A 26384-nucleotide genomic window follows, 5' to 3' on the forward strand; every position below is an offset into this window, starting at 1 on the left:
TAGTTTTTTAAGGAACCTCCATACTGTTCTCCATAGTGGCTGTATCAATTTACATTCCCACCAACAGTGCAAGAGTGTTCCCTTTTCTCCACACCCTCTCCAGCATTTATTGTTTCTAGATTTTTTGAGGATGGCCATTCTGACCGGTGTGAGATGATATCTCATTGTAGTTTTGATTTGCATTTTGTTTGTTTAGAGGATTCTATTTTCATCACTTAATGAATTGTTTCTGCTGAGTTAAAGAAAAGGCAGAACTGCTCTTCTGACATGAGAATAAATCTAAGAATAAAGCCATAAAACTCCTATAGTTGTTCTCACTAGAGGCCTGGAGTTACTATCTCTGAAATTCAGTAATGTTTCATTAATACAACATTAAATTGAACACCAACCATGTGCCAATACACTGGGTATACAAGGATAAGAATATGATCCCTGACTTACACAAGAGACATATTGCTGAGTGTAGCCCTCTCAGCTCTTTTTTCTACACACGTAGAACTTATTAGGCTTAATTTATACTTACCAATTTATAAAAGGTTGAGGTTTTTATTTTTAATGAAGTTTATTTCAAAAACTAATATACATGCCAAATGCCAGTTTATCTGTTTACAATGGGGGACAGTCATATTACCACCTAGGATCCCCATTCCCCATACTTTGATATAAGAGGTTATCTGGCAAGTTTAAAATCTAAAACACAACCACAATAAAGCCTGATAAATTACATATGTTCAAATGACGACAGAAAGCTGGCTTCTGTTCTCTCTGGATAGTGTGGAAAATCTGCCAAATTCTGGTTTGGGGTCTCTCTTTCTAGGTTCCACAAAGTTGCTCTCCCTACTATTAATATATTTATTTCCTCTAACAACTGAATAGGTTTTGCATAACTCGTTAGGTTAAGACTTGAATTGTGCAAGTTTTCGGCCCCTAGAACACACATTCTGACTGGGCTAGGGAGTTAAGGCTACTTCAACAATAATTTCTTCTAACTTCCTGTCTTCTGATTTTTCTGCTTAGCAAACTACAAATAGCTGTGGTGGCACTGCAGGATTCCACTGATCTTCTGCAGTTTTTTCTGCAGTTTTCACAATAACAGTCCCTATATCTGTTCTGATAATTAAGAACTGACCGGTCTTGATTATTTAAAACAAACAAACAAACTTAACAGGGAAATATATGATCAACCATTATACCATATACAGTAAAAGCTCTCTTAACTAACACATTGGATTATCTGATCTTTGCATACTTGAATGATCAAGCCAGTTAAGCTATTTTAGTACACCCATTTCAATTCAGTATCTTGCTGCTTTATCACAGTCACTTTAGAGAATCGGGCTCTTTCTGTATTTTCAGAAAAGCATTATGTCCCCATCTAATCAAATCCCAAATTTTAGTAAAATAAGAAAAAATCAATAATAACAGAGGATCATAAAACTGACCCCACAACAATCCTTTCTAGCTAAAACAGTGACGAGAAGGAACGCAGAACTGTGTGCTTACCAGTTACGTAAATAAGATTTCACATAATCTCTCTTAAGAAATTTATTAAAAGCTATGTCAGAAAGAAATTGTTTTAGGTCAGCAAATTACTTACTGTCTGCATTGGTTAATCTGAAAACCAGAGGGCTTTACAAATTTATATTCAGTAGCAGATTTTATGCTCCTGAGGTCAGATTTATCTTAACAATCTTTACAGGCCTAACATTCTTCTACCCCCTTCCATCTCCATAGGACATTCAAGTCTCATTAAATGTTTACTGAATAAATTTACCATTTTACTGAATAAACTCATCATTCTATTCATTTGACAACTATTTTTTGATAGCCTACTCTAGTAAGGAGCTAGGTACTGGGGGGAAAGAGATGGGGGCCTATCATCGTGGAGCTTTCAGAATGAGTCAACACAGCATGATAGTTGAAACCACACATGCAAATTAACCAACTACTGGCTAAAGTATGCAAAAAGAAGGGCATAGTGCATACAGATGAGGTTATTCTTTCCACAGTCCACCTTCCCATTCAGAAGCTCCTGCCACCAATCTAGTATCTTCTGACACAGACATTCCACTAAGACTCCCAACAAGTTACACAATTTCAAAGATTCAATACCCCATGATTATTTATGTTTACATTTTTCCCTATACTGATTTATATATTTTTTATATTCCTAAATCTTTTCCCTCTTACATGTTAATCACATTAAGGTGTCCTTAACATGTCCACTATGAGCATACTCTGGACATTGGAAGATTCACTGAAACAATCTTCATTATCATCTTTTTTAAAAATGCAAGATTAAACTGAATGAATTATAGCCAACCAAATGACATTTTAAGTACCTCATGTAAACAAAATTCCATCAGAAGCAGAAAAGAAAAATAGAAGTCTCTTATTTTTCTTGAGACATTTAAATTTTAGACACCAACAAAACTGAATAAGAAAGGGGCAATAAAGGATAACTAATAACTATGACTCCCTCAAGTTCACTGGCATTCTTCAGAGGCCAAATTAATGGCCTCTTCTCTTTGTTTCAGTAAATTCATTTACTCTACAAAAGCTTACTATGTGGCAGTACTGTGCTGGGTACTAGAGATGAAGACTCTTATCCTGCCCTTAAAGAACTAAATACACTGAGAGGTCAGATAAATTAGCCCAATCAGGTACGCTCTTTGATTATTTTAAACATTCTTACTGGGGTGCTCTCATTCATATCCCAGGCAGACTATCTCTCAAGTCCTTGCTATATACCTCAAATGCCTGTTAGACATTTCCATCTGGATGTTCTAGTCAAATCTAAAATTCAACATGTTGAAAACAAACATCTTCCCAAGCAAATATGTTCTTCCTCCTATGTTCCATCTGCTTCTTTTCAGGAGCCAGAGCTAAAAAAACCTGTCCTTGAAATCACCACACCAAAGTTTGCTGATTCAACTGCAGAAATACCTTTGTGTGTGATCTTATGCTTTATTTCTATAGCCAGTGACCTAGACCAGGCCCCCAACATCCCTCACCTGGAATGCTACAACAGTTTACTTCTCTAGGCTAAATATCCTCCACTTCTGTGTATGTGTTGTAGTCATAACATATTTGTACACACAAAAAATTAATGCACAGGGAAAAAAACTAGAAGGAACTCAGCTAATAATGGTTATGAGCACTGGAGTAGTAGTAGGATTATAAACAATTTTCTATCATTTTTATAATTTTCTGAAATTCTTCCCAAATTTTCTTTAATAAGTATTATTATATTTACAGTGAAGGAAAGAATCTCTTCCCTATCCCAATTCTATCTATATTCCTCACTACATGGTTTCATACATTCCTTACTACATGGTTTCAAAGAGGCTGGTAGCATCCTGACTAGTCTCTGAAACTATCAAGGAAGGAGAATTTTTTTCTTCATGATGGTCATATTTTATGCAGGGATGCATTCCAATTTAAAACTCAAATGGTTCAAGACTAATTTTTTCCAGTGGAATAACCATAGTTAATATTTTTGAGCACACAGTATGCACTAGGTATCTTCCTAAGAGCTTTACATGCTACAAACATTTAATACAACAACCTGAAGAGCTAGGTGACTTATCAACAGCTCATTTTTAAAATGGGGAAACCAAAGCACAGAGAGATTAAGTTATTTTCCAAAAGACACCTGGTAGTAAATGTTAGGATTTGAACTAGGGTCATCTGACTCCAGAGCCCACACTTAATTACTTTGCTACAAGACTTTCCAGAATGCACAATTCTACAACTATTTTAGGTGTGTTTTAAAACTCTACTTCCCCCAGCAGGTGTTAACTTTAATCTTTTACAGCAAATAGTATCATGGTCATCATTTGGCCTTCTTCCTGAGAGTTTACAACATTTAATTTCCATTTAAAGTGACTGCTTCTGGGGAAAGTTTTCCAGCAACAGTGCTGATTGACACTCCACAGTTCAGAATGCTGGTGGTTCACAAAGAAATGACAAAAAATATCTGGTACTTGTTAAAGCTGCATGTCCTATGACAACAGGAAGTTATGTGACTTTTAAAAGAGGAGGATTTTCATTATTTCAAATTTTGCACATAAAGCGAGAAATCTTATTGATTTTAATTTCTCAACTCGTGAAATTCCCAGAATTACGTAAATTTGAGTAAAATGTGATTGCACTATGACAGATAGACTTTCAGCAGGGGGTAGCACTTGAGCTGGATTTCTGAGGTATGGGTCAAGTTTGAAAATGCAAAAGTGAGGGGAACAGGACTCCAAGTAGACAGTAACTTGAACAAAGTCAGAAAAGACCAATAGAACAGATAGGGCAAACAGTGACGACTTTACATCTGTTGGTGAGGAAGCACGGAAGGTTTCCCTAGAAGAGACTAAGCTGGGTGTGAGATGGAATGGGAAGAGAACAGCTGGCTGCTTACATTCAGAAAGTGGCTAGAGTAAATTACAACTTTTAAGTCTTTTACATATGTTGCTATTAGGCCCCACCTCACACTTTCTATATTGGTTACAGTTGTTTTTTTTAAAATCCAGAAATATGACTTACTTATTACTCTATCTACCTACCTATTCATCTATCCTGGATTCAGTTCATCATCCCAGCCTACCAAGATTATTTTTAGATAGTGATTCTGTCATGGGATTTAACTATGCTTTCTAACTTCATTTCATTTTCAAAAATATCTTTTGCTGTTTTTTCATAAAATTAATATCCTTGATTGTTTAAAAAATATAGATCAACAGAGAAGTAAAAATAAAAATGTCAACAATCTACACTATCACTACCCAAAAACAGACCACTGTTAATAGGTAATATTAAGTTTGAGGGGTTTTTAATGCCTAAATAGCAGTATTTTAATGGACTCAAACTATACATTGTTTTGTAAAATCTTCTTCAACATCAGTATTTTTATAGTTCATGGGTGTATCACAGTTTATTACTCAAGTCCCTGTTTCTGGGCATGATGGTTTCTAACTCTGCATTATTATATATAATATTTAGGACAATGTTCTATAAATGGAATTGCTGGGTCAAAGGATGCATAATTCTTAAGACTTTACAAAGTGCCAAATTCTGCACCAGAAAATTTGTTCCAATTTACATTCCTATTATTTATGTAAGATAGTAACAGATTGAGGAACTGTCACAATTATTGTACATTACAACTTAAATACAACTTTTTGAGGGTCAACTGGATAAGGGATATAGATTATTTTGTTTATTCAATTTATAATCTTTTCATTACTACTGTGGTTGAATAAAAATTTTCATGTTGGGCTTCCCTGGTGGCGCAGTGGTTGAGAGTCTGCCTGCCGGTGCAGGGGACACGGGTTCGTGCCCCGGTCCAGGAAGATCCCACATGTCGCGAGGCAAATAAGCCCGCGCGCCACAACTACTGAGCCTGCGCTCTAGACCCTGTGAGCCACAACTACTGAAGCCCATGGGCTTAGAGCCCGGGCTCCGCAACAAGAGAAGCCACTGCAATGAGACGCCTGCGCACCGCAACGAAGACCCAACGCAGCCAAAAATAAATAAATTAAAAAACAAAACAAAACAAAAAAAACAGATAAGCAACAAGGATTTACTGTATATCACAGGAAACTATATGCAATATCTTGTAATAACCTATAATGGAAAATAATCTGAAAAATATATGTATAACAATAATTTTGCTGTACACCTGAAACTAACACAATATTGTAAATCAACTACACTTCAATTAAAAAAAAGAAAAGAAAAAAGGAAAAAATAGATCGAAGAGCTAAAGTCATAAAACTCTTGGAAGAAAACAGTGGAAAAGCTTCATGATATTGGACTTGGAAATGATTTCTTATTCATGATACTGAGAGCACACGTAACAAAAGTAAAAACAGATAAACTGAGCTATATCAAAATTAAAAACTTTTGTACCCAGAAATTTGGATACTATCCATGTGGTAAAAAGAAAACCTGCAAAACAGGTGAAAATATCTGCAAGTCATCTATCTGTTAATGGATTAATATCCAAAATATATAAAGCTTTAAAACTCAACAACAACAACAAAACCCAATTAATAACGGGCAAAGGACTTAAACAGACATTTCTCCAAAGATACACAAATGGCCAATAAGCACATGAAAAGATGTTCAACATCAGTAAGTAGGAAATGCAAATCAAAATCACAATGAGATACCATTTCATACTCATTAGGATAGTTATTATCAAAAACAAACAAACAGAAAATAACAATTGTTTGCAAAAATGTGGAGAATTTAGAACCCCTGTGCATTGTTGGTGGGAATGTAAAATGGTTCAGCCACTGTGCAAAATGTATGATGGCTTCTCCAAAAATTAAACAGAACTACCATATGATCTAGTAATTTCACTTCTGGATATACACCCAAAAGAACTGAAAGCAGGGACCTGAAGAGCTATTTGTTCCCATGTTCATAGCAGCATTATTTACAATAGGTGGACGCAATCCAAGAATCCATCAAGGGATGGATGAACAAACTGTGGTATATAAATACAGTGGAATATTATTCAGCCTTAAAAAGAAAGGAAATTTGATGCATGCTACAACCTCGATGAATCTTAAAGCCATTATGCTAAGTGAAATAAGCAAGTCACAAAGAGACATATGTTTCCACTTATAAGAATGCACCACAGGGCTTCCCTGGTGGCGCAGTGGTTGAGAGTCCGCCTGCCGATGCAGGGGATACGGGTTCGTGCCCCGGTCTGGGAGGATCCCACGTGCCGCGGAGCGGCTGGGCCCGTGAGCCATGGCCGCTGAGCCTGCGCGTCCGGAGCCTGTGCCCCGCAACGGGAGAGGCCACAACGGTGAGAGGCCCGCGTACTGAAAAAAAAAAAAAAAAAAAAGAATGCACCACAGTCAAATTCATAGAGGCAGAAAGCAGAATGGTGGTTACCAGAGGCAGGGGAGAGGGACGAATGGCGGATTAATGTCTGATGAGTTCAGAGGTTCAGTGTGGGAAGATGAAAACGTTCTGAAGATGAATGGCGGTGATAGCTGCATAACAACATAATATACTTAATGCCACTGAACTGTATGCTTAAAAATAGCTAAAGTGGCAAATTTTATATTTATGCATACTTTACCACAATATAAAAAAATACCCAAAAAAGTTAACTTTATGTCTTGAGATATAAGAAGAGCAATTTTCAAGAAACAGAAGTGCGTGAGCATGATTAGGAAGACTGGGGAAAGAGAAGGATACATTCAAATACCCTACATTTCTGTTTTAGTAAGTCACTAGTACTAAAGAGATTGATCTAGAATACCTCTTAAGTCTTGAGATTTTTAAATCCAAGCTTTAACACACTGGGGAAAAGGATCACAATTCTGAGGCGGTTGTGTAATAGAGTGAAATAACATGCCTTTCGGCTGTGGATTCAAACCTCTACCCCCATCATTTCCCAGCTAACCTCTCTGGGTCTTGATTTTTAAAAATCACTTAACTGAAATGACTGAGTACTCATTTTGCACCAGACATTGCACAATATAGCTTAAAAAACGGTGGCAAAATACACGTAACAAAACTTACTATCTTAACCGTTTTTTTAATGTACAGTTCTGTGACATTAAGTATATTTACACTGCCATGCTACCATCACCAACATCCATCCACAGAACTTGTTTCATCTTGCAAAACTGAAACTGACCCATTAAACAATAACTCCCCATTTCCCCTTCCCTCCAGCCCCTGGCAACCACCATTCTACTTCCTGTCTCTATGTGTAATACAGTTTTCATAACATTGTATTTTCTGTTTGAAAAAAAGCAACACAAGACTGTGGTAATGGCATCAGGGTATACAAATAGATCAACAGAACAGAATAAAGTCCAGAAACAGACCTACATACATATGGCTAATTGATTTTCAGCAAAGCGCAAAGGCATTTCTCAATTCAGCGGGAAAGCAGTCTTTTCAACAAATGATTCTGGAACATTCAGATGTTCATATTTTTAGAAAAAGAACTTCTACCCATCACTCACACAATACACAAAAATTAACTCCAAATGGATCATAGATCTAAATGTAAAACCTAAAACAGTAACATTTATAGAAGAGAACATAGAAAGCCTTTGTGCTCTTGGGTTAGGCAGATTTCTCAGACACAACATGAAAAATACAATCAATAAAAGAACAAGTTGGGCTTCCCTGGTGGCTCAGTGGTTAAGAATCCGCCTGCCAATGCAGGAGACACGGGTTCCAGCCCTGGTCCGGGAAGATCCCACATGCCGCAGAGCAACTAAGTCTGTGCACCACAACTACTGAGCCTGTGCTCTAGGGCCCGCAAGCCACTACTACTGAGCCCACGTGCCCTAGAGCCCGTGTTCTGCAACAAGAGAAGCCACCTCAATGAGAAGCCTGTGCACAGCAACAACGAGTAGCCCCTGCTCACCACAACTAGAGAAAGCCCGCGCACAGCAACGAAGACCCAACGCAGCCAGAAATAAATAAAATTAATTAATTAATAAAAAAATAAAAGAACAAGTTAATAAACTGAACTTTATAAAAATTAAGAACTTGTGTCCTTCAAAAGACACTGATAAGAGAATAAAAAGACAAACCACAGCCTAGGAGAATACATGCCAACAAGCCATGGCTTGGCTGCTCTTATGCCCATCTAGTAATGCAGGACTTTTCGTTCCTGTTAATGTCTCACCCAGTTTTTCCTTGAAGTTCTTGATAGTGTCTCTCATGAGTTTAGAACAGTTCTGTCCACAATGTGTGTCTGCCACCATGTTGTTCTGCCTCAGTTCATCCTTGTCATGATCTGCTCCTTCTAAGCTGGTAGAGAGCACCTCAGGCTTTCTCCATGCCGACATCAACACAATGGAATCTGTGTCACAGCCAAAGGTGTTCCCTCCAGAGATCCCAAGTGAACCAGAGGCAGAATGTGTGTAACTTAAAAGTGATACAAATCACCATTCCCAATCTGTCTACCCTTTGCCATCTAAGTCACAACATTTAAAAAAGGGAAAAAAAGAAGAATATATTGCATAAAGGACTTGGGTCCAGAAACACATACATATACCCCTCAAAACTCAACAGCAAGAAAACAAACAATCCATTTTTTTCAAATGAGCAAGAGTTGAAAAGATACATTCCCAAAGAAGATATATGGTTGGTAACTAAGCACATGAAAAGATACTCAACAGAAGTCATTAGGGAAAGGCAAATGAGAACCACAATGAGCTGCCACTAATTTTAGAATGGCTAAAACTAAAAAGACTGGCCACACCAAGTGTTGATCAGGAGGTGGAAAACTAGAACTCTCATACATTGTTGGTAGGAATGTAAAATGATACAACTACTCTCAAAAACCTGACATGTGACCCAGCCATTCCAGATATTTACCCAAGAGAAAGAGAAGGCGTTTGTTCGCACAAAGACTTATACATGAGTGTTCATAGCAGCTTTGTCTGTATTAGCTAAAAACTGGAAACAAGCCAAATATACCAACAGGTGAATAAACAAATCATGATAAAGCCATACAATGAATACTCAGCAATGAAAGGAATTAATTATTAATATATACAACAACATAAAAGAATTTCAAAATAATTATACTTCAAGAAACCAAAAAGAGACTTATAGATTTATTTATGCAAAATTCTAAAAATGCAATATAATCTATATAGAGAGAAAGCAGCACAGCTGAGTGAGGATGAAAGGTTATGTACGGGAGGAAATAAGAAAGAGGAAATACAATGGGAGTAGAAAGAAAGTTCTAGGAGTGACGGATATATTTGTTATCTTGATTGTGGTTTCATGGGTATACAGATATGCCAAAGCTTATCAAATTGTTCATTTTAAATACGAGCAGTTTACTGTATGTCAATTATACCTCAAGAAAGCTTTTTTTAAAAAAACACAATGCTCCACAAAATGCACAAAATCATAAAAGGAATTTAAATAAATGTTACATTTCAATAGTCAGATTTACTATTTTTACTGCAATAAAGTGTAAAAATTCTGTGCATAAAAATAATATAAGGGACTTCCCTGGTGGCACAGTGGTTAAGAATCCTCCTGCCAATGCAGGGGACACGGGTTCAAGCCCTGGTCTGGAAAGATCCCACATGCCACAGAGCAACTAAGCCCGTGAGCCACAACTACTGAGCCTGCGTGCCACAACTACTGAAGCCCGCATGCCTAGAGCCCATGTTCCAAAACAAGGGAAGCCACTGCATCGCAATGAATAGCCCCCGCTCGCTGCAACTAGAGAAAGCCCGCGTGCAGCAATGAAGACCAATGCAGCCAAAAATAAATAAATAAAATAAATAAAAATTTTTTTAAAGTTTAAAAATTACATTAAAAATAATAATATAAAAAGTGAAAAGATAAACAAAAGATAATTCCAAAGTAATGACCAACAAAAAATTCATGTCTAGAATATAATTTCATAAAAACTGTTAAGAAAACCCAAATGAAAAATGAGCAAAAAGTGGGAAAAAGTAATTCAGAAAAGAGGAAATCTGAACAGCAATAAATATAACCAAAAAGATAAGCAACTCCTCACAAGTAAACAGAAAAAAAAATTAAAACCACAATGAGATACCACAGTCTATCCACCAGAACGGCTACAATTAAACTGTCGACTATACCAAGTATTGGCAAGAATGAAGGGCAATGGTAACTTTCATACACTGATAACTACTTAAACTGCTACAAATACTTTGGAGAGTAACTTGGCAGTATTTATTATAGTTGAAAATAGGCTTATACATGAAGCTAGCAATTCCACCATAAGCATATGCCCTAAAAGAAATTATTGCACCCATGTATAAACATATAAGGAAAAGATATCTACCCCAGCAATTAATGTAAATGGCTCTAAATCCGTCAGTAAAAGAATGGACAAATGAACTGTGATATATTTACGTGATGAAATACTACACCCCAGTGAAAAATGAATGTATCAAGACTATACATACCAAAAAGTATACGTACATACTAGATACACCTTAGAAATATTACGTTGAATTCAAAAAGCTTCAGAAGAATACATACAGTACATCATTTAAGCAAAGCTGGAAAACATAAGAAATAATATTACACATTATATTAAAATACACAAATACAAAGTAAAGAGATGGAGGAGAGATTAAATACCAAAATCAGGATGATGGTGGGAGGTAGATGATGTCTGTAACAGGGTACATAGGTAGCTTCAATTATTTTATTTCTTAGGTTGTGTTCATTTTAGTGTGCACTTTACTACCTGTATGTTGGAAATATTTGAGTTTTTTGAAAAGTAACATACCATTCAAAGTTCTGAGCAAAATAGATTTTCAACCTAGATTCCTATACCCAGCCTAACTAACACAAAAGAGAGGGGAAACCTCCTCAGGAAGCTACTGGAGGGTAACTCCTCACACCCCGAATAGGGGAGTAAAACAAGATAAAGACAGGCGGGCCAGGAAACAGTATCTAACAAAGGAAAGAAGCAAAGACAAGTACTGAAACAACAGGTGATAAAATGAAAATTAATTTAAAAGGATAAGTATAAACCTTCCAAAAACACAAGAAACATAAAGTGAATGTCCCACTTATTCTTCACTGAAATGCAACAAATGATAACACTTTAGTAACTGTCTTTCAAAACTTTTTCTATACATCATTGCTTTATAAAATGGGATACTATATAGTTTTCTGTTTCTAAAACAACAGATCTTGGATATCCTTTCATACCAATACATATAGTACTACCTTTTTGCCTGTTTAAATTTTATTTGAAAAAATACTGAAATACACCAAAAAGGGAAAATCCACTCATAATTCCACCACTTTAAAATTTTCTATGCAACAAAGAAGTGAAAGATCACACCAGTGTTCCATCTAATTCTACCCCTACTCTCTATCACCAAATAACCCCGATAAATACAATTTGGTACATATGCCTTATATACATAAAAGCTTTCTAATTCTTTGTAATAATCTCCTGGGCTCAAATGTTTTATGGCTCTGCGGTGTTCAAAGGGTACTTATTTTTTGGCATTTCCAAATCTAAAATATCTTATAAAAGCCCTCATCTAGTCCAAGACGGATTCCTGGCATTCCTGCTCTCCCTTAAATTAGTAGGGTCTTCCCTTCTTAACCATACACTTGCTTCAAATTTTCAGTTTGGCAACAAACACTAATGAAGCCGATTATAGAAAAGTGGCATGGAAAATCATTGGAAAGAGCAATAATGTTGCTTACTCAAAACCATTTATGTTCTACTTAAAAATTCTTATGCAATAGTTAGGCAAGGGAATTGTTTTACTTATGTTCGTGTTACCTAAGGACAAACTAGTTGGAAGGTAGATAAATACATATAACCGTCAAACACTGACTACTGCTCTATTGTACCAATAAGCATATGTAACAGGAAAAACTGCTTAATATTTATCTTCTCCACTAGACAATAAGCTCACTGCAGACCAGAACCCCAAGTAGCACATAACAGGTATTTTGTAACTATTTGCTTTTGATTCTTTGCCCAATTATTAAAGGATATGCTAACTTATTTTTGAAGTTTGATTAAGACAATTTTTCCGATACATATCTTTGATTAGCATGAAATATGCCTGTATACTAAAACAAATTCAACTAAGTAGACTGAACTCCAAATTCTCACTGGTTCCTTCAAACACTGTAAAGGAGGAGAGCAGCATAATGTTGACCAAACGGCACTTGTGGGAATTTTAAAAAGAAAATGCTTAAGATCACAGTATTTTTTAGAAAGGTGCTCACATCAGATTACAATGATAATTTTGCTTGATAGTAAATAGATATGTCAAAGTTCAGAACTTTATTGATATTACAGCTGTCATAAAATATCACACAATATTGATATAATTATTCTGATCCTCAGCTAACATCCTCGACTGAGAGGGAGTTTCTAACTTACAAGTTTTAAGCTGGAAAGGGAATGGGGCAGATAACCTCCAAAGTTCTTCCCCCAAACATAAGATTCTACAATTTTATGAAAACATGGCCAACTTTTCCCCAAGAACTCAAATCCAACATGTTACAAATTCAAATCACTTTTGATACATGCACATTTCAATAAAATGAAACATAATTTAAATGCCAAACAATAAACCAAGTTAAAGCCAACAGCCAAATGAATAAAAAATATTTCATATAGAATGATCTATTAGTTGCAACAGGTCAAATGCATTATACCTACTATAAACCCCAAAAGGCATCCATATTGCTTCAATGTACTAGAAATTTACTGTAAATTACACTTCCAGTCTACAAAACTCATCATAGGCTCTCTGAATCTAAAACTATGTTAGCAAATGCTCTGAAAGCATTTAGGAAACTTTTTTCAGTGAGCTCTACATTGACAGGAAAATGGAGGAAAACCACGCGACATGAAATACTTCTTTAAAACAATATTCAGTATAGAAAGGAAATAAAGAAACGGACACGCTGGGTACCTATCTGCTGCTACCAAAAACTATGCTAAGGGTACTGTAATATTGTCCCATTTGATCCTCACAACCACCTACGGGGTAGCTTTCTGTTACCCCCAATTTTATAGACAAGAATATAGACCCACGGCAAGGTTTACGATCACAAAAGTGTTGGAATGAGGATTTAAAGTGAAACCTCTTAACTTCAAATGTACTTTCTATTGTATATGTTCTCCATTTCACAAGACAATAAAACATAATATTAACAAAACATGATGTTTTACCCACATTTACTGTTAGAACTTCATGGGATAATTTGCTCTAGGTTTAACATTTTTATTTACCAAAATCAAGCTTTCATTATGAAGGAAAGAGCCAAATAAGGATAGTGAGCATAACAACTAATGTAAACAAATAATTTCAGCTCAAATTAGTAGAGTGGTTTCCACTGGGATGGGCATTTACCCTAAAGGTGTAAATGGTAACCCATCAAGGGGCAGAAATATAATATTGAAACTTTTATTTAAATTAGTTTTAAAAGTCTCATCCCTTTTATACTTCTATGTTTGCTTGTAATTTATATATTGGTACTGCATAAATAGAACATTTAAAATTTATTTATTTCAATAAGGATACACAAGGCAAATGTTTGGAGATGCCTTAGAAAATAATCCTTAGCAAATGTTTCCCAATACTTATGTAGTTTTAGAGGAGAATCACACCTAAAAGGTCATCTCATTTAAGCAGCAATTTGAGGCCCCATAACAAACTGATTTGGTGCAAGGTAATACATCCATTCAGTGACACTTTATTTGAAAACATATAAAGATAACAACATAAGAAAAAGTTAGCTAATGTAAAGCACTAGGGTCGTTCCATTTATTCAGCTATGACTCAGTCTTCCCAAAGATTCCCAAATCTCCCCAAAGTAGTAACGATCAATAAATGTTTGTTGGAAATGAGTACACTGACAAATCTCTCACAGCAACAAACCATCACTAAATTGTATCATACATTCTGATGGCCTCAGGTTAGGCTGCAACTAACTCTCTAGTATGTTCTGCTTCTTGAGAACCTTAAAGCAGCACGGAATCTTAAGATTACAAGGTTACACTCGATGATTAGACACAACCAAATTTTAATGACTTTTAAATAATAACATTTTAAAACAGAAGTATGTTTTTTTAAAAAAGGTAAAGACAAACCTCACAGGAAAAAAAAAGTAAATATCTAATACACATGAAAAAATAACAAGGACTTCCCTGGTGGTCCAGTGGGTAAGACTCCATGCTCCCAATGCCAGGGGTCCAGGTTCAATCCTTGGTTGGGGAACTAGATCCCGCATGCATGCCGCAACTAAGTGTTCACATCTCGCAACTAAGAAGAACATATGCCACAACTACGAAGCCAACATGCCACAACTAAAGATCCTGCATGCCACAATGAAGATCCCGTGTGCCACAACTAAGACCCGGCGCAGCCAAAACAAATAAATATATAAATATATATATATATTTTTTTCGGTACGCGGGCCTCTCACTGCTGTGGCCTCTCCCGTTGCGGAGCACAGGCTCTGGACGCGCAGGCTCAGCGGCCATGGCTCACGGGCCCAGCCGCTCCGCGGCATGTGGGATCCTCCCGAACCGGGGCATGAACCCGCGTCCCCTGCATCGGCAGGCGGACTCTCAACCACTGCGCCACCAGGGAAGCCCATAAATATATTTTTTAATGCTGTTAAAATACAAATTAATAGTGTGATAGCAATTATCTGTCACTATCAGATGGGCAAATATTAAAAAGTTTAGTAATACCAGGGTTGGCAAGGATATAGTGAAACAGGGACTCCATAACACTATTGGTGGAAGCACATACTCAAATTCTCGTAGGCCAGTATCTATCAAAATTTTAAAAAAACATTCTCTTTAGTCCAGTACTGTAATGTCAATGCCAGGAATTTATGCTATGGATATAAATAACTAATGCTTAATGTTTAAGGTTGTTCACTTCAACATTATTTGTGGTAACAACAAAAAAGAATGCAAATTATTTAATTATGGTGATGTTCAACATGTACTGATACAGAAAGTTGTCCTCAGTATATTAAATCAAAATGTAGGGACTTCCCTGGTGGTCCAGTGATAAAGTATCCGCCTTACAATCAATGCAGGGGATGCGAGTTCTATCCCTAGTCAGGGAGCTAAGATCCCACGTGCCGCGGGGCAACTAAGCCCATGCACCACAACTACCGAGCTCATGTGCCTCAACTAGAGCCCCCGTGCTGCAAACTACAAAGCCCATGCGCCCTGGAGACTGCACGCCACAACTAGAGAAGAGAAAACCACGCCACAACTAGAGAAGAGAAAACCCGCACACAACTAGAGAGAAGCTTGTGCACCACAACGAAGAGCCCACACACCGCAACAAAAGATCCCACATGCCTCAAGGAAGATCCCAAGTGCTACAACTATGACCCAACGCAGCCAAAAATAAATTAAATAAAAAAATAATAACTCTTTTCAAAAATTAATTAATTAAAATGTAAATTGCAGAAGAGTGTGCATTTTAATTTTTAAGAACACACAAGACACTGTTAACTGCTCTGGGGAGTGACTGGAGGAACTGAAGGCAAAAAAGGGCTTCTACTTTTCCCTTAAAACTTTCTGTAGCTTCATATATTCTGCCTTGAGCATAGCTTTTACAGTTTAAAAAATTTTTTAATTAAGAGTGTTGAAGGCTTTGGGACTTCCCTGATGGCGCAGTGGTTAAGAATCTGCCTGCCAGTGCACAGGACATAGGTTCGAGCCCTGGTCCGGGAAGATCCCACATGCCGCGGAACAAATAAGCACGTGTGCCACAACTACTGAGCCTGCGCTCTAGAGCCCATGAGCCACAACTACTGAAGCCTGCAAACCTAGAGCCCATGCTCCAAAACAAGAGAAGCCACCACAATGAGAAGCCCGTGCACCGCAATGAAGAGTAGCCCCCGCTCGCTGCAACTAGAGAAAGCCTGCACACAGCAGCGAAGACCCAACGCAGCCAAATAAATAAATAAATATAAATAAGAAAAAAAAACAGCATTGAAGGTTTTGCTACCTGCATAATTTAAAATCAATGCAGTTTTGGACTTCCCTGGTGGCAAAGTGGTTAAGAATCCGCCTGCCAATGCAGGGGACACGGGTTCAAGCCCTGAACCAGGAAGATCCCACATGCCGTGGAGAAACTAAGCCCGTGAGCCACAACTACTGAGCCTGCGCTCTAGAGCCCGCGAGCCACAACTACTGAAGCCCATGCACCTAGAGCCCACGCTCCACAACAAGAGAAGCCACCGCAATGAGAAGCCCACGCACAGTGATGAAGAGTAGCCCCCGCTCAGCGCCCACTCACCGCAACTAGAGAAAGACCTGTGCACAGCAATGAAGATCCAACACAGCCAAAAATAAATAAATAAATTAATTAAAAAATAAAAATAAAATAATGCAGTTTTCAATGGAATACTATGCAGTTGTTTGTTTGTTTGTTTTGCGGTACACAGGCCTCTCACTGCTGTGGCCTCTCCCATTGCGGAGCACAGGCTCCGGACGCACAGGCTCAGCAGCCATGGCTCACGGGCCCAGCTGCTCCGCGGCATGTGGGATCTTCCCGGACCGGGTCACGAACCCGCGTCCCCTGCATCGGCAGGCGGACTCTCAACCACTGCGCCACCAGGGAAGCCCCACTATGCAGTTTTTTTAACGTAGTTAATATGCGTGTGTTCCATATGAAAAGATATCTACAATATATTAAATGAAATAAGCAAGTTTTAGTATATAAACTTGACAATATTTTTCTAAAAATAATACATATCATATGGAAAAATTCTGTAAGTATACATTCCCAAACTGTTAACCTAAGAAAATGTAGTACTGAAGTAGAGGGAGTATATGGTAGTTTTCACCTTAACTTTCTCTTCTTTTACGTTATTCTAAGTTTTTACAATTAGAATGTGTTCACGAGTTTCTTGGGCAACTAAAATTTTTAATATTTATATACACACATGTACTATATGTGCTTTTCCAAAAATCAGAATAATACATCAAGTTATTAACAGTGAGACTACATGGTACTTCCACTTTTTACTTTATGCATTTATACAACTTGTTAAGCTTCTAGAATGAGCATGTATCAGTTTGGAGTCACAAAAAACAAAAAATATATATAATTAGTTTTATTTCTTTAAGATACCTTAAATACTTTAAACATACATATGGAAAAAAGAAAATGAAATCCCAAATTAAAATGCCTATTTTATACAACCATATATCATAAAAATACAATTCCCAAGCTAAGTCATCCATTCTATCATATCTGGTAATAATTCTTATAAGTGTCCATATTAGAAGGCATTACTGTGCTGGCTAATGTGACACACTCAGGTTATTTCTTTGGGAGTAAAAATACTATGAGATCAAATGTCAGCAAAATAAGCTACTAGATCCCCCCAAAAAGGATAAGAAAAGTCCTCTAAAAAACATATTAGAGAAATCAGGCGCAGCACAGAAGTGAGGAGAAAAGACAAATACATCAGTAGTTCCCAAGCTTGCTATGTGCAGAAATATAGGTAAACCTAGATGAATAAATAAACTTGAACTCAAAATATGTCTGAAATGTAATTCATTCTCAACTTCCAAAAAATTATAATACATTAAAATATTTTTCATTTGGGACAATAAGTATAATCTAACACCTGCAAAAACTTCGGAGGGAAATTTTTTTTATAAAAAGTTCTGTCAGGACTTCCCTGGTGGCACAGCGGTTAAGAATCCGCCTGCCAATGCAGGAGACACAGGTTCAATCCCTGGTCCGGGAAGATACCACATGCCACGGAGCAACTAAGCCCGTGTGCCACAACTACTGAGCCTGCACTCTAGAGCCCACGAGCCGCAACTACTGAGCCCGCATGCCACAACTACTGAGCCCACACGCCACAACTACTGAAGCCCATGCGCCTAGAGCCCGTGCTCCACAACGAGAAGCCACCGCAATGAGAAGCTCGCACACTGCAACAGAGTAGCCTCTGCTCGCCGCAAGTAGAGAAAGCCCACGCGCAGCAACAAAGACCCAATGCAACCAAAAAGGGAAAAAAAAAAAAAAAAAAAGCTCACAGTTATGTTTAGGCTAACACCAGGAAATCAAAACTCGGTGGTGTGCAGAAACATAAAGCAATCAACTCTTCACCACACTAATTTGCTTTACTATAATGAAAGTAAAGCATGTGATTTGGGGGCTGACATAAGGTTTAGAACATGGCAAAATGTTTCATTTATTTTTTTAAATTAATTTTTATTGGAGTATACTTGCTTTACAATGTTGTGTTAGTTTCCACTGTACAGCAAAATGAATCAGCTATACATATACACATATCCCCTCTTTTTTGGATTTCCTTCCCATTTAGGTCACCACAGTGCATTAAGTAGAGTTCCCTGGGCTATACAGTATGTTCTCATTAGTTATCTATTTTATACATGGTATAAATAGTGAATATGTGTCAATCCCAATCTCCCAAATGTCAAATGTTTTAGACACCTTAATTTTGGCAAATGTTGTACAATATTTAAATGTCTCTCTAGAATAGTCACAATGTGTCATATTAAAAAAACATTTAGGGACTGCCCTGGTGGTGCAGTGGTTGAGAGTCCGCCTGCTAATGCAGGGGACACGGGTTCGGTCCCTGGTCCGGGAAGATCCCACATGCCGCGGAGCAGCTGGGCCCATGCACCACAACTACTGAGCCTGCGCTCTAGAGCCCGCAAGCCACAACTACTGAAGCCGCTTGCTTGGAGCTCGTGCTCCGTAACGGGAGAAGCCACCGCACTGAGGGGCCCATGCACTGCGGCAAAGACACTGCAGCTAGAGGGGGACCGTGTGCAGCAACGAGGATCCAACGCAGCCAAAAATAAATAAATTAATTAAAAAACAACAACAACAAAAAAAGTTTATCCCAACATTTTCCCAACTTATATGAACAAATACTCCTTATTTAAAGAAGCGCTTATGAATACATATATTTCATGGAACAAAACATAATTTAGGAAATGCTGATATAAGAAAAACAGCATGGGCTCTTGAGTCAAAGACTTCGCCACAGCTGTGTGATCCTGGGAAAGTTTCCTAATTTCCCTGGGTCTGTTTTGTACCTGTAAAAGGAAAATACCACCACCTACCCAAGTGCCTGGCACACAAAAGATGCTCAATAAATTAAATATCCCTCTATTTTTTCATATGGTTTCTATGTTGGCTTATGTCAGTAATGAAAGTTTTAGGAATCTATTTTTTATACCATCTTGCAATCTATGTTTGGGTTTTAAAGTATGGTGTCAATCATATCCAAAATAAATGCTTCAATCTGGCTAAGAAAGCTTGCTGAAAAATTCATTACTTTAAATATTTGTGGAATATAAGCAACCAGGGGAAGTTCTTAAAAAATATAAATAAAATTAAAATGAGGTTCTACTCTTAGTTAATCAAGTTACAAAGAACAATAAGACCTGATCCCTACTAGGAAGCAGCATAAACCTGTTGACAAGAAAAGTTCCTATTTCTTGATAAAGATAAGCTAAGTCTTTCTTGTTACTCTTAAGAAGTCTAGTCAGGGATTTATGGAAGGAAGGAGATAAAAGATCAATAAATACTGATTGAGTAGCCATTAAGTGCCAGGGACTAGTCTAGGCACTAGGTAAACAAAACAATAAACACCCTCATGATGCTTACATTCCAGGTGGGGATACAGACAAAAACACATATCAGACAGAGTCAGAGATTAAAAGAAATATAAAGCAGTGTTAAGGAGTCGAAAGAAGATGGGGAAGTGCTGTTTTAGATAGGATAGTCAAAGAAGACCTCTGGGAGAGATGACAGGTGTCTAGAACTGAATGAAAACAAAGCACATTTTAGTTTGCCAATGCCTTTGCAGACTTGAAATAAGCGGTGTGTTCTATCTAGATTTTTTAACTAACATTGTTCAGAAGAGCATGATCCACAGGTAGACACAGAAGTCACTAGGGGCCACAGTACAAGAGACTGGGTGGTACCACAGTAAATAACAGCACCCAAAGTTCTCACCGCTTCACAGGTCACATTTATAATAATATGTTTTGGTTACATACACTGAAAAGCTAGCTTTTGCTGTTATAACTAACTGTCATTTAGTTCCTATTTAGACATCTCCCAGGAGAAGGCAGCAGCAGAAGAAAAGCTAATGCATTTAATAAAAGCCCTTTAAAATAAACAATTGAAAAAGGTAAAAATAAATGAAAGAGGTAATGCTCAAGAGTCTTCATGGCCACCAACCTCAAGGAGTTAGGAAGGCTGATCCTCCCTATCTCAACATCTCCAAACTGTTGTCCTATTAGACTGGTAACTCTTTCTCAATACTATATAATGCCTCCTATTTTCTCCCTCCATCAACACTAGCCCTCAACCCACACATGAAAATGTGTATTTTATTATATTTATTATATGAATGTAAGCTAAGTTGACAAGTATTGTCTCTAAGAAATGACCAGAATCTCCTATCCTGTTCCTTTACAGGAATTTCTTATGGTAAAATCGCCTTTTAACATACTAGATTTTACATTAGGTGTTTCTTTTGAAGTACTCATCTCTTGAGTATATTATTAAGTTCCTACAATATAATTCATTCAACAGATTAGTTTTGTGGGCCAGGCATTGTGTTAATTGCTAGGTACCAGGTATACAACAAAGACTCGTTGGCTTACTAGTCAATACAAGAGATAAACATGGACAAAAACATTCAGGTACCATGTCGATGTACAAGATGCTACTGGAGTACATATTCTAAGTGAAAGAATCACCTCATTCTGTCTGCTGAAATCAGAAAATGCTCTAAAAAACTTATTATTTGAGCCAGGTCTTAAAGGATAAATAAGCAGATGAGGAAGGGGTGACCCTGGGGTTAATCAAGTGGACTGAGAGATGAACACTGGGATGAAGGTAGACCAAAAAAAAAAAAAAAAAAAAAGTTGGGTGTAAGGGGTGGAGCAAGTCCAGATCCTAAAAGGCTTTGCATGCCAGGCTGATAAGTGTGAATTTTATCTTGCCTTTGGGGAAAAAACCATTGAAGAATTTTAGGGAATAAAGTGACTAACAAGATTATATTTATAATTTAAAAGGAACACCAGAATGCATTGCTGATAAGGCCAGTAAGAAGGCAAGAAAGATTAGTGAAGAGTTGCTGCAAAAGGACATTATGAAGCCTGAACTAAGACGGTGACAGCAAGAAAAGGAGTTAAAACCATAGGTATGTGCAAAGTGTCAAAAGAACACAAACAACTAAGAGGAAATCTATCTAGTAAAATCAAAGAAAGCTTCACAGACAAGGTGACATTTGCACTGGGCCCTAGAGAAGGAAAACTTGCCATGCAGAAAATGAGAGAAAAGGATAAGAACAGCACAATGAAAGGGAAAGACATAAAACTGCTTAATGAGCTGAGCTTTTGTTAAAGTAGTAATTCCATCCTTTTGTAGATCAGTCACTTGGGAAATATTTACTGAAAACCTAACATGTGTCTTGGATCTTGAAGAATCCAATGAATATTAAGATCATCTTTTCCAAAATAATGCACCTGGAACTTCACAGGCAAAATTTTAATCAGAGTAACTGAGATCCCACTTTGATCCATGAACTCCAAGTAAAGTACTCCTGAATAAGTAACAGTAGAACTGGGGTGATGGGATAGGCTAGGTAAGAGCTGAAAAGTAAGCTGGGGGCAAGGCTGTTAAGACTCTTTTTTTTTGCGGTACGCAGGCCTCTTACTGTTGTGGCCTCTCCCGTTGCGGAGCACAGGCTCCGGACGCGCAGGCTCAGCAGCCATGGCTCACGGGCCCAGCCGCTCCGCGGCATGTGGGATCTTCCCGGACCGGGGCACGAACCCGTGTCCCCTGCATCGGCAGGCGGACTCTCAACCACTGCGCCACCAGCGAAGCCCTGTTAAGACTTTTTATTCCAAGAAATCTGGATAACTCAGATAATTCTGGGGCCATTGTTTTTTACAGAGATTGTTTTATTTAGTCCACACAACAGTGTATTTACATAGAGAACAGTAAGTACTGTTATTATTCCATTTGCAAATGAGAAAAGGTTTAAAGAAAATAACATGCGCCAAGGTCACACAGCTAGTTTAAATGGTAAAGCCAGTATATCCATCTGATTTAGGCCCTTTGAACTCAATCACTAATCTAGGGGAAAATGAAATACATTCAGTACTTACCTAATTTAACATTTAAAAATCTACAAAGTCACTGTTAGTTCCAGAACTCATAGTGTCTCATAAACAAGGTTTACTCATAAAACTACTCTGCTTGATAGTCTCAAAGTATAATTTCAAGTTGTTAATGAAGTCTACTTTAAAAGTGTTCAAAATTTGTGTTACAAATACAACAACCAGTTGGAAAACTTCAGGAATCTGGGTTCCCAAAATATAGCAAGAATTTGAGAGGATATCATCAATTTTTCAGCAAAACAAAGAAAGACTGTTTTCTGGAGTTAATCTTATCCACACTGTCTGTCTGGCAGACAATGTTTTCAGAAAAGGAACTGAGGGAAGGGGAAGACACACACACACACACACACACACACACACACACACACACACACATCCCATAATCACTGAACACAAATTTTCACTGACTACAACTTCATCTAAATATCATTTTCTTAGTAACTATTACTTCTGAAGTTTCATTTTGATCATCCTCACAAACTTCTGAAAATTGAAAACATGCCCAGAATGAAACAAGTTTCTCTATCCTTTCATATGTTAGTTTATTTCTTGATTTGATGCAATTCCAAAGACAGAGCCATTTCTTTTAAGTGCTGCAAGAGCTAGAGAGAATACGGTCCCAGCCTGTTGCAGGAGGGATCTACTTGGCACAGTATAAGTCCTTAAGAGAATATCTCTAAACTAAACACATGATGGAAATAATTTTGTGGCAGTTAAGCATCCCAGAGAGCACAGGTCAGGCCTTTATGATAATGTAATACAACTACATCTCTCTACACATTCATTAGGTGCTCCTGCATGCAGGGCAGGCTCCTATCTCCAGCACTTAATGCAATGTCAGGCACACACACACAATCAGTAGATGAATAAATTTTATTCTGCCTTTCAAATGTGAAACCAAAAGCTATTCAACCAAATTTGGATAGTGAAATTATTCCTACTTCATCATAAAATTTTTAAAAACTTTTCTGTATCTGGTAAGAAAGGATACCCTATTGATTTTATCTGGCCTACGGGGAAAATGTGACAAAAATACTGTGATAAATACTGTGAAGAGTTGAATATAAACTTTCTGTCTACTGTTCGTATAAAGCACTACAAGATAAAGGTCAGAAAACAAAACATAATCTCACAGTCATAGTTTGCCCCAGGTTATTAGCTAGTAAGTGGTAGAGTCACAATTAAGACCCAACTAGCTCGAAATCCAATGTGCTTCCTATTACAACATACTGTCACAGATACTCCTTTTATTTTATTAGTGCAAAAAATTGTTTTGGGAAAATTTCAGGCCAAAAAAAAAGAACTTCATAAAAAAGACAAATTACAAAAGTACTTTCTTTTTAAAATTCTTTTGTGCCCTCACATATCTAAGTATCACTAAGACTCAATACATTAAAATTCAGTTAAAATAAAATCAGAGCTGCCAGCAGTAGGCATAAAGCAGAATATATATATGTTATCCTCTGACAAGCTTCAACTTGATGGGTTATATCCATTCTTGCTATTCTTCTAGGAAGACAACACAAGCTTAGGAGGCTTACCCAAAACCAACAGTTTTTCTGCTCTCCTCCTCACTAATCCGGGTCCAATTAGCTCCCTCTTCTCCCAAAGCACTGTTTTCCTTCTCATCTCTACCTTTGACACTGGTATACCACTCCCTTCCCCGATATTCAGGACTCATTTTCATCCCTTCAGCCATAGGGCCTTCCCAGGCCACCCCATCTAAATTGGCCTCTCCCAGTATTTTTACAACGCCTCCTCTTCCATCGTTACCAAAACTGCATTGGCAATACTGTTATTTCTACTACCAACTCCCAACCGTAAGCTCATCAAGGGTAAGTGAAGCCTTATTTATGTCTCCTCAGCACTTGGTAAAGTGTTTGGCACCATCCTATGGAGTCAGTAAAAGTTTGTAAAGTAAATATGTGTACTAAGAATGATCACTGCTAGTGAAGAAGCAAAGAACACCTTAGTACTTCAGAGTTCAGGGAAAGGCTGAGGGTTGTAGACATAAAAACTGGAGTGATACAACGATGGAAAAGATTAGCAAGGACAAAATCCATTCAGAGATGAAGTGCTTCTGGCTCAGCAGAGAGGAGGGAGAAAAACATTCAATCAAGTCAATTTTTGATTCTTCTCCGGACCAACAGAGCAAATTGTCCCTCAAAATTATAACTTTGGAACACCGCAATTTATTCAGCACACTCAACTACTCATTAAGAGCCCAAGTGCCAACGATTATTTTGCATTTTCTAAGGTGCACCAGGTGAGAAGCAGAGGGGCGGCTCCAAAACCTGATTAGAACAAACAAGCAGACGTAGAAATAATAATGGCACATCTTTAAACTTATAAAGAAAATTCTTGGCGTGATCCTGGAAACGAAACTAAGCATACCAAGAAATATGTAATCATAGGTTTAGGACCTAATACGGCACAGAAATGGTCACAGAACTGCCAAAAGAGACCACACTCCTCATCTTTCCCAATCCTATTCTACTCAAAGAGCCTAATAATCACTACAAGGATCACGAGCTTCATTTCTGGCAGCACAATTCTCAAAGGAATATAGAAGAGGCGAAAGAACAGCTTTGATGCCCCCCCAAAAAACAGGCAGCAAAAACCAAACAGCCAACCAGCTCCACAATCCTTAAACAGAAAGCCCTAGACGCCTTTCAAAGCCAACTGTCATACCTTTTAGGGGCCCAGAAGACGTTGACTCCAAACATAAGTCTCTGGCCCCAACATATATCTCCGGATTATTTAGGAAAACCCAGGTTTTCCAATTTGGAGATCTGCACTCTACTCAAAAAAGCATCTCCGGGAAGGAACGAGCGAGCAATCAATCCCTCAGGAGGCAATGGCGCTCCAACCACCAGCCGGGGGGACAGGCAACGACGACAGGGCACGGCCCTTCCAGGGAGCTGCCGGCGCCTTTCGGGATCTCAGTCTAACACAGCGCAACCCGCCCTGGCGGTGGCCGAAGTCGGGCAGTGGCTGAGGGGGGCCAGCGGTCGGGCTTCCGAACTGGGCCTTCCCGGCCCGGGGGCGCGGCAAGACATGGAGGTGGCGCCTTTCAGTCCGGCCCCGGCTGCAGCAACGGGTCCGGGGCCTCTTCCCCTGGCCTCCCCGCCCTGCCGCCCTCAGCCAGCCAGTCCGCCCCTCACCTGGCAGAAGCTCCGGCAGTAGTTCAAAGATGAGACCTCGGACACCTCCTGCTCCCTCAGCTCTGTCTCCAGCTGCCACAGACACGGTCGCAGCCCTGAGGCTCCCGGCGCCGGAGATGCAGGGCTATGACCCCGAGCCATGGACTCTGTCTCGGTTCCGTCTCCGGCTCCGACTCCCGCCGGAGCCTCAGCCCCAGCCCCGGCGGCGGCGGCGGCGTCTCCCTTTCCGTCCGCCATCTTCCCACGGCCCAGCAGCGCGTAGGCAACCAAGCCACGTGACTCAGACCTGGCCCCGCCCCCGGTCGACCGCGCTCTGTGACGCACCCCTGGGCGACGCCGGCGCCCGCTGGATTCCGTCACTGGAACTCGGGATGCCCCTCCCCGCCGCGGCCTCCCCGACAGCCACCCGGGCAACAGCCTGGCAGCAGCTGACCAGGGTCTTCTGCCCACTGTAGTCCTTCCAGACCTTTTGGAGTCGTGGGGTCACCGAGACGGACATGCCTGTAGATATAATCTAGATATGGGAGAATGAC

At 38.6% G+C, this 26384-nt stretch overlaps 1 protein-coding gene across 1 annotated transcript in view; it reads right to left on the reverse strand.

The window, feature by feature from the left end:
* Window positions 1-26089, reverse strand: part of RLF (RLF zinc finger) — a 72736-nt gene extending 46647 nt beyond the window's left edge. Inside the window, exon 1 of the mRNA XM_007114255.4 lies at window positions 25852-26089. Within this exon, the coding sequence (XP_007114317.2) occupies window positions 25852-26088 (237 nt within the window). The 5' untranslated portion in view covers window position 26089. The remainder of the gene's footprint in view (window positions 1-25851) is intronic.
* Between the last annotated feature and the right edge of the window lie 295 nt (window positions 26090-26384).

The sequence above is a fragment of the Physeter macrocephalus genome, chromosome 3 (genome assembly GCF_002837175.3).
Source record: "Physeter macrocephalus isolate SW-GA chromosome 3, ASM283717v5, whole genome shotgun sequence".
NCBI classification, from domain to species: Eukaryota; Metazoa; Chordata; class Mammalia; order Artiodactyla; family Physeteridae; genus Physeter; species Physeter macrocephalus.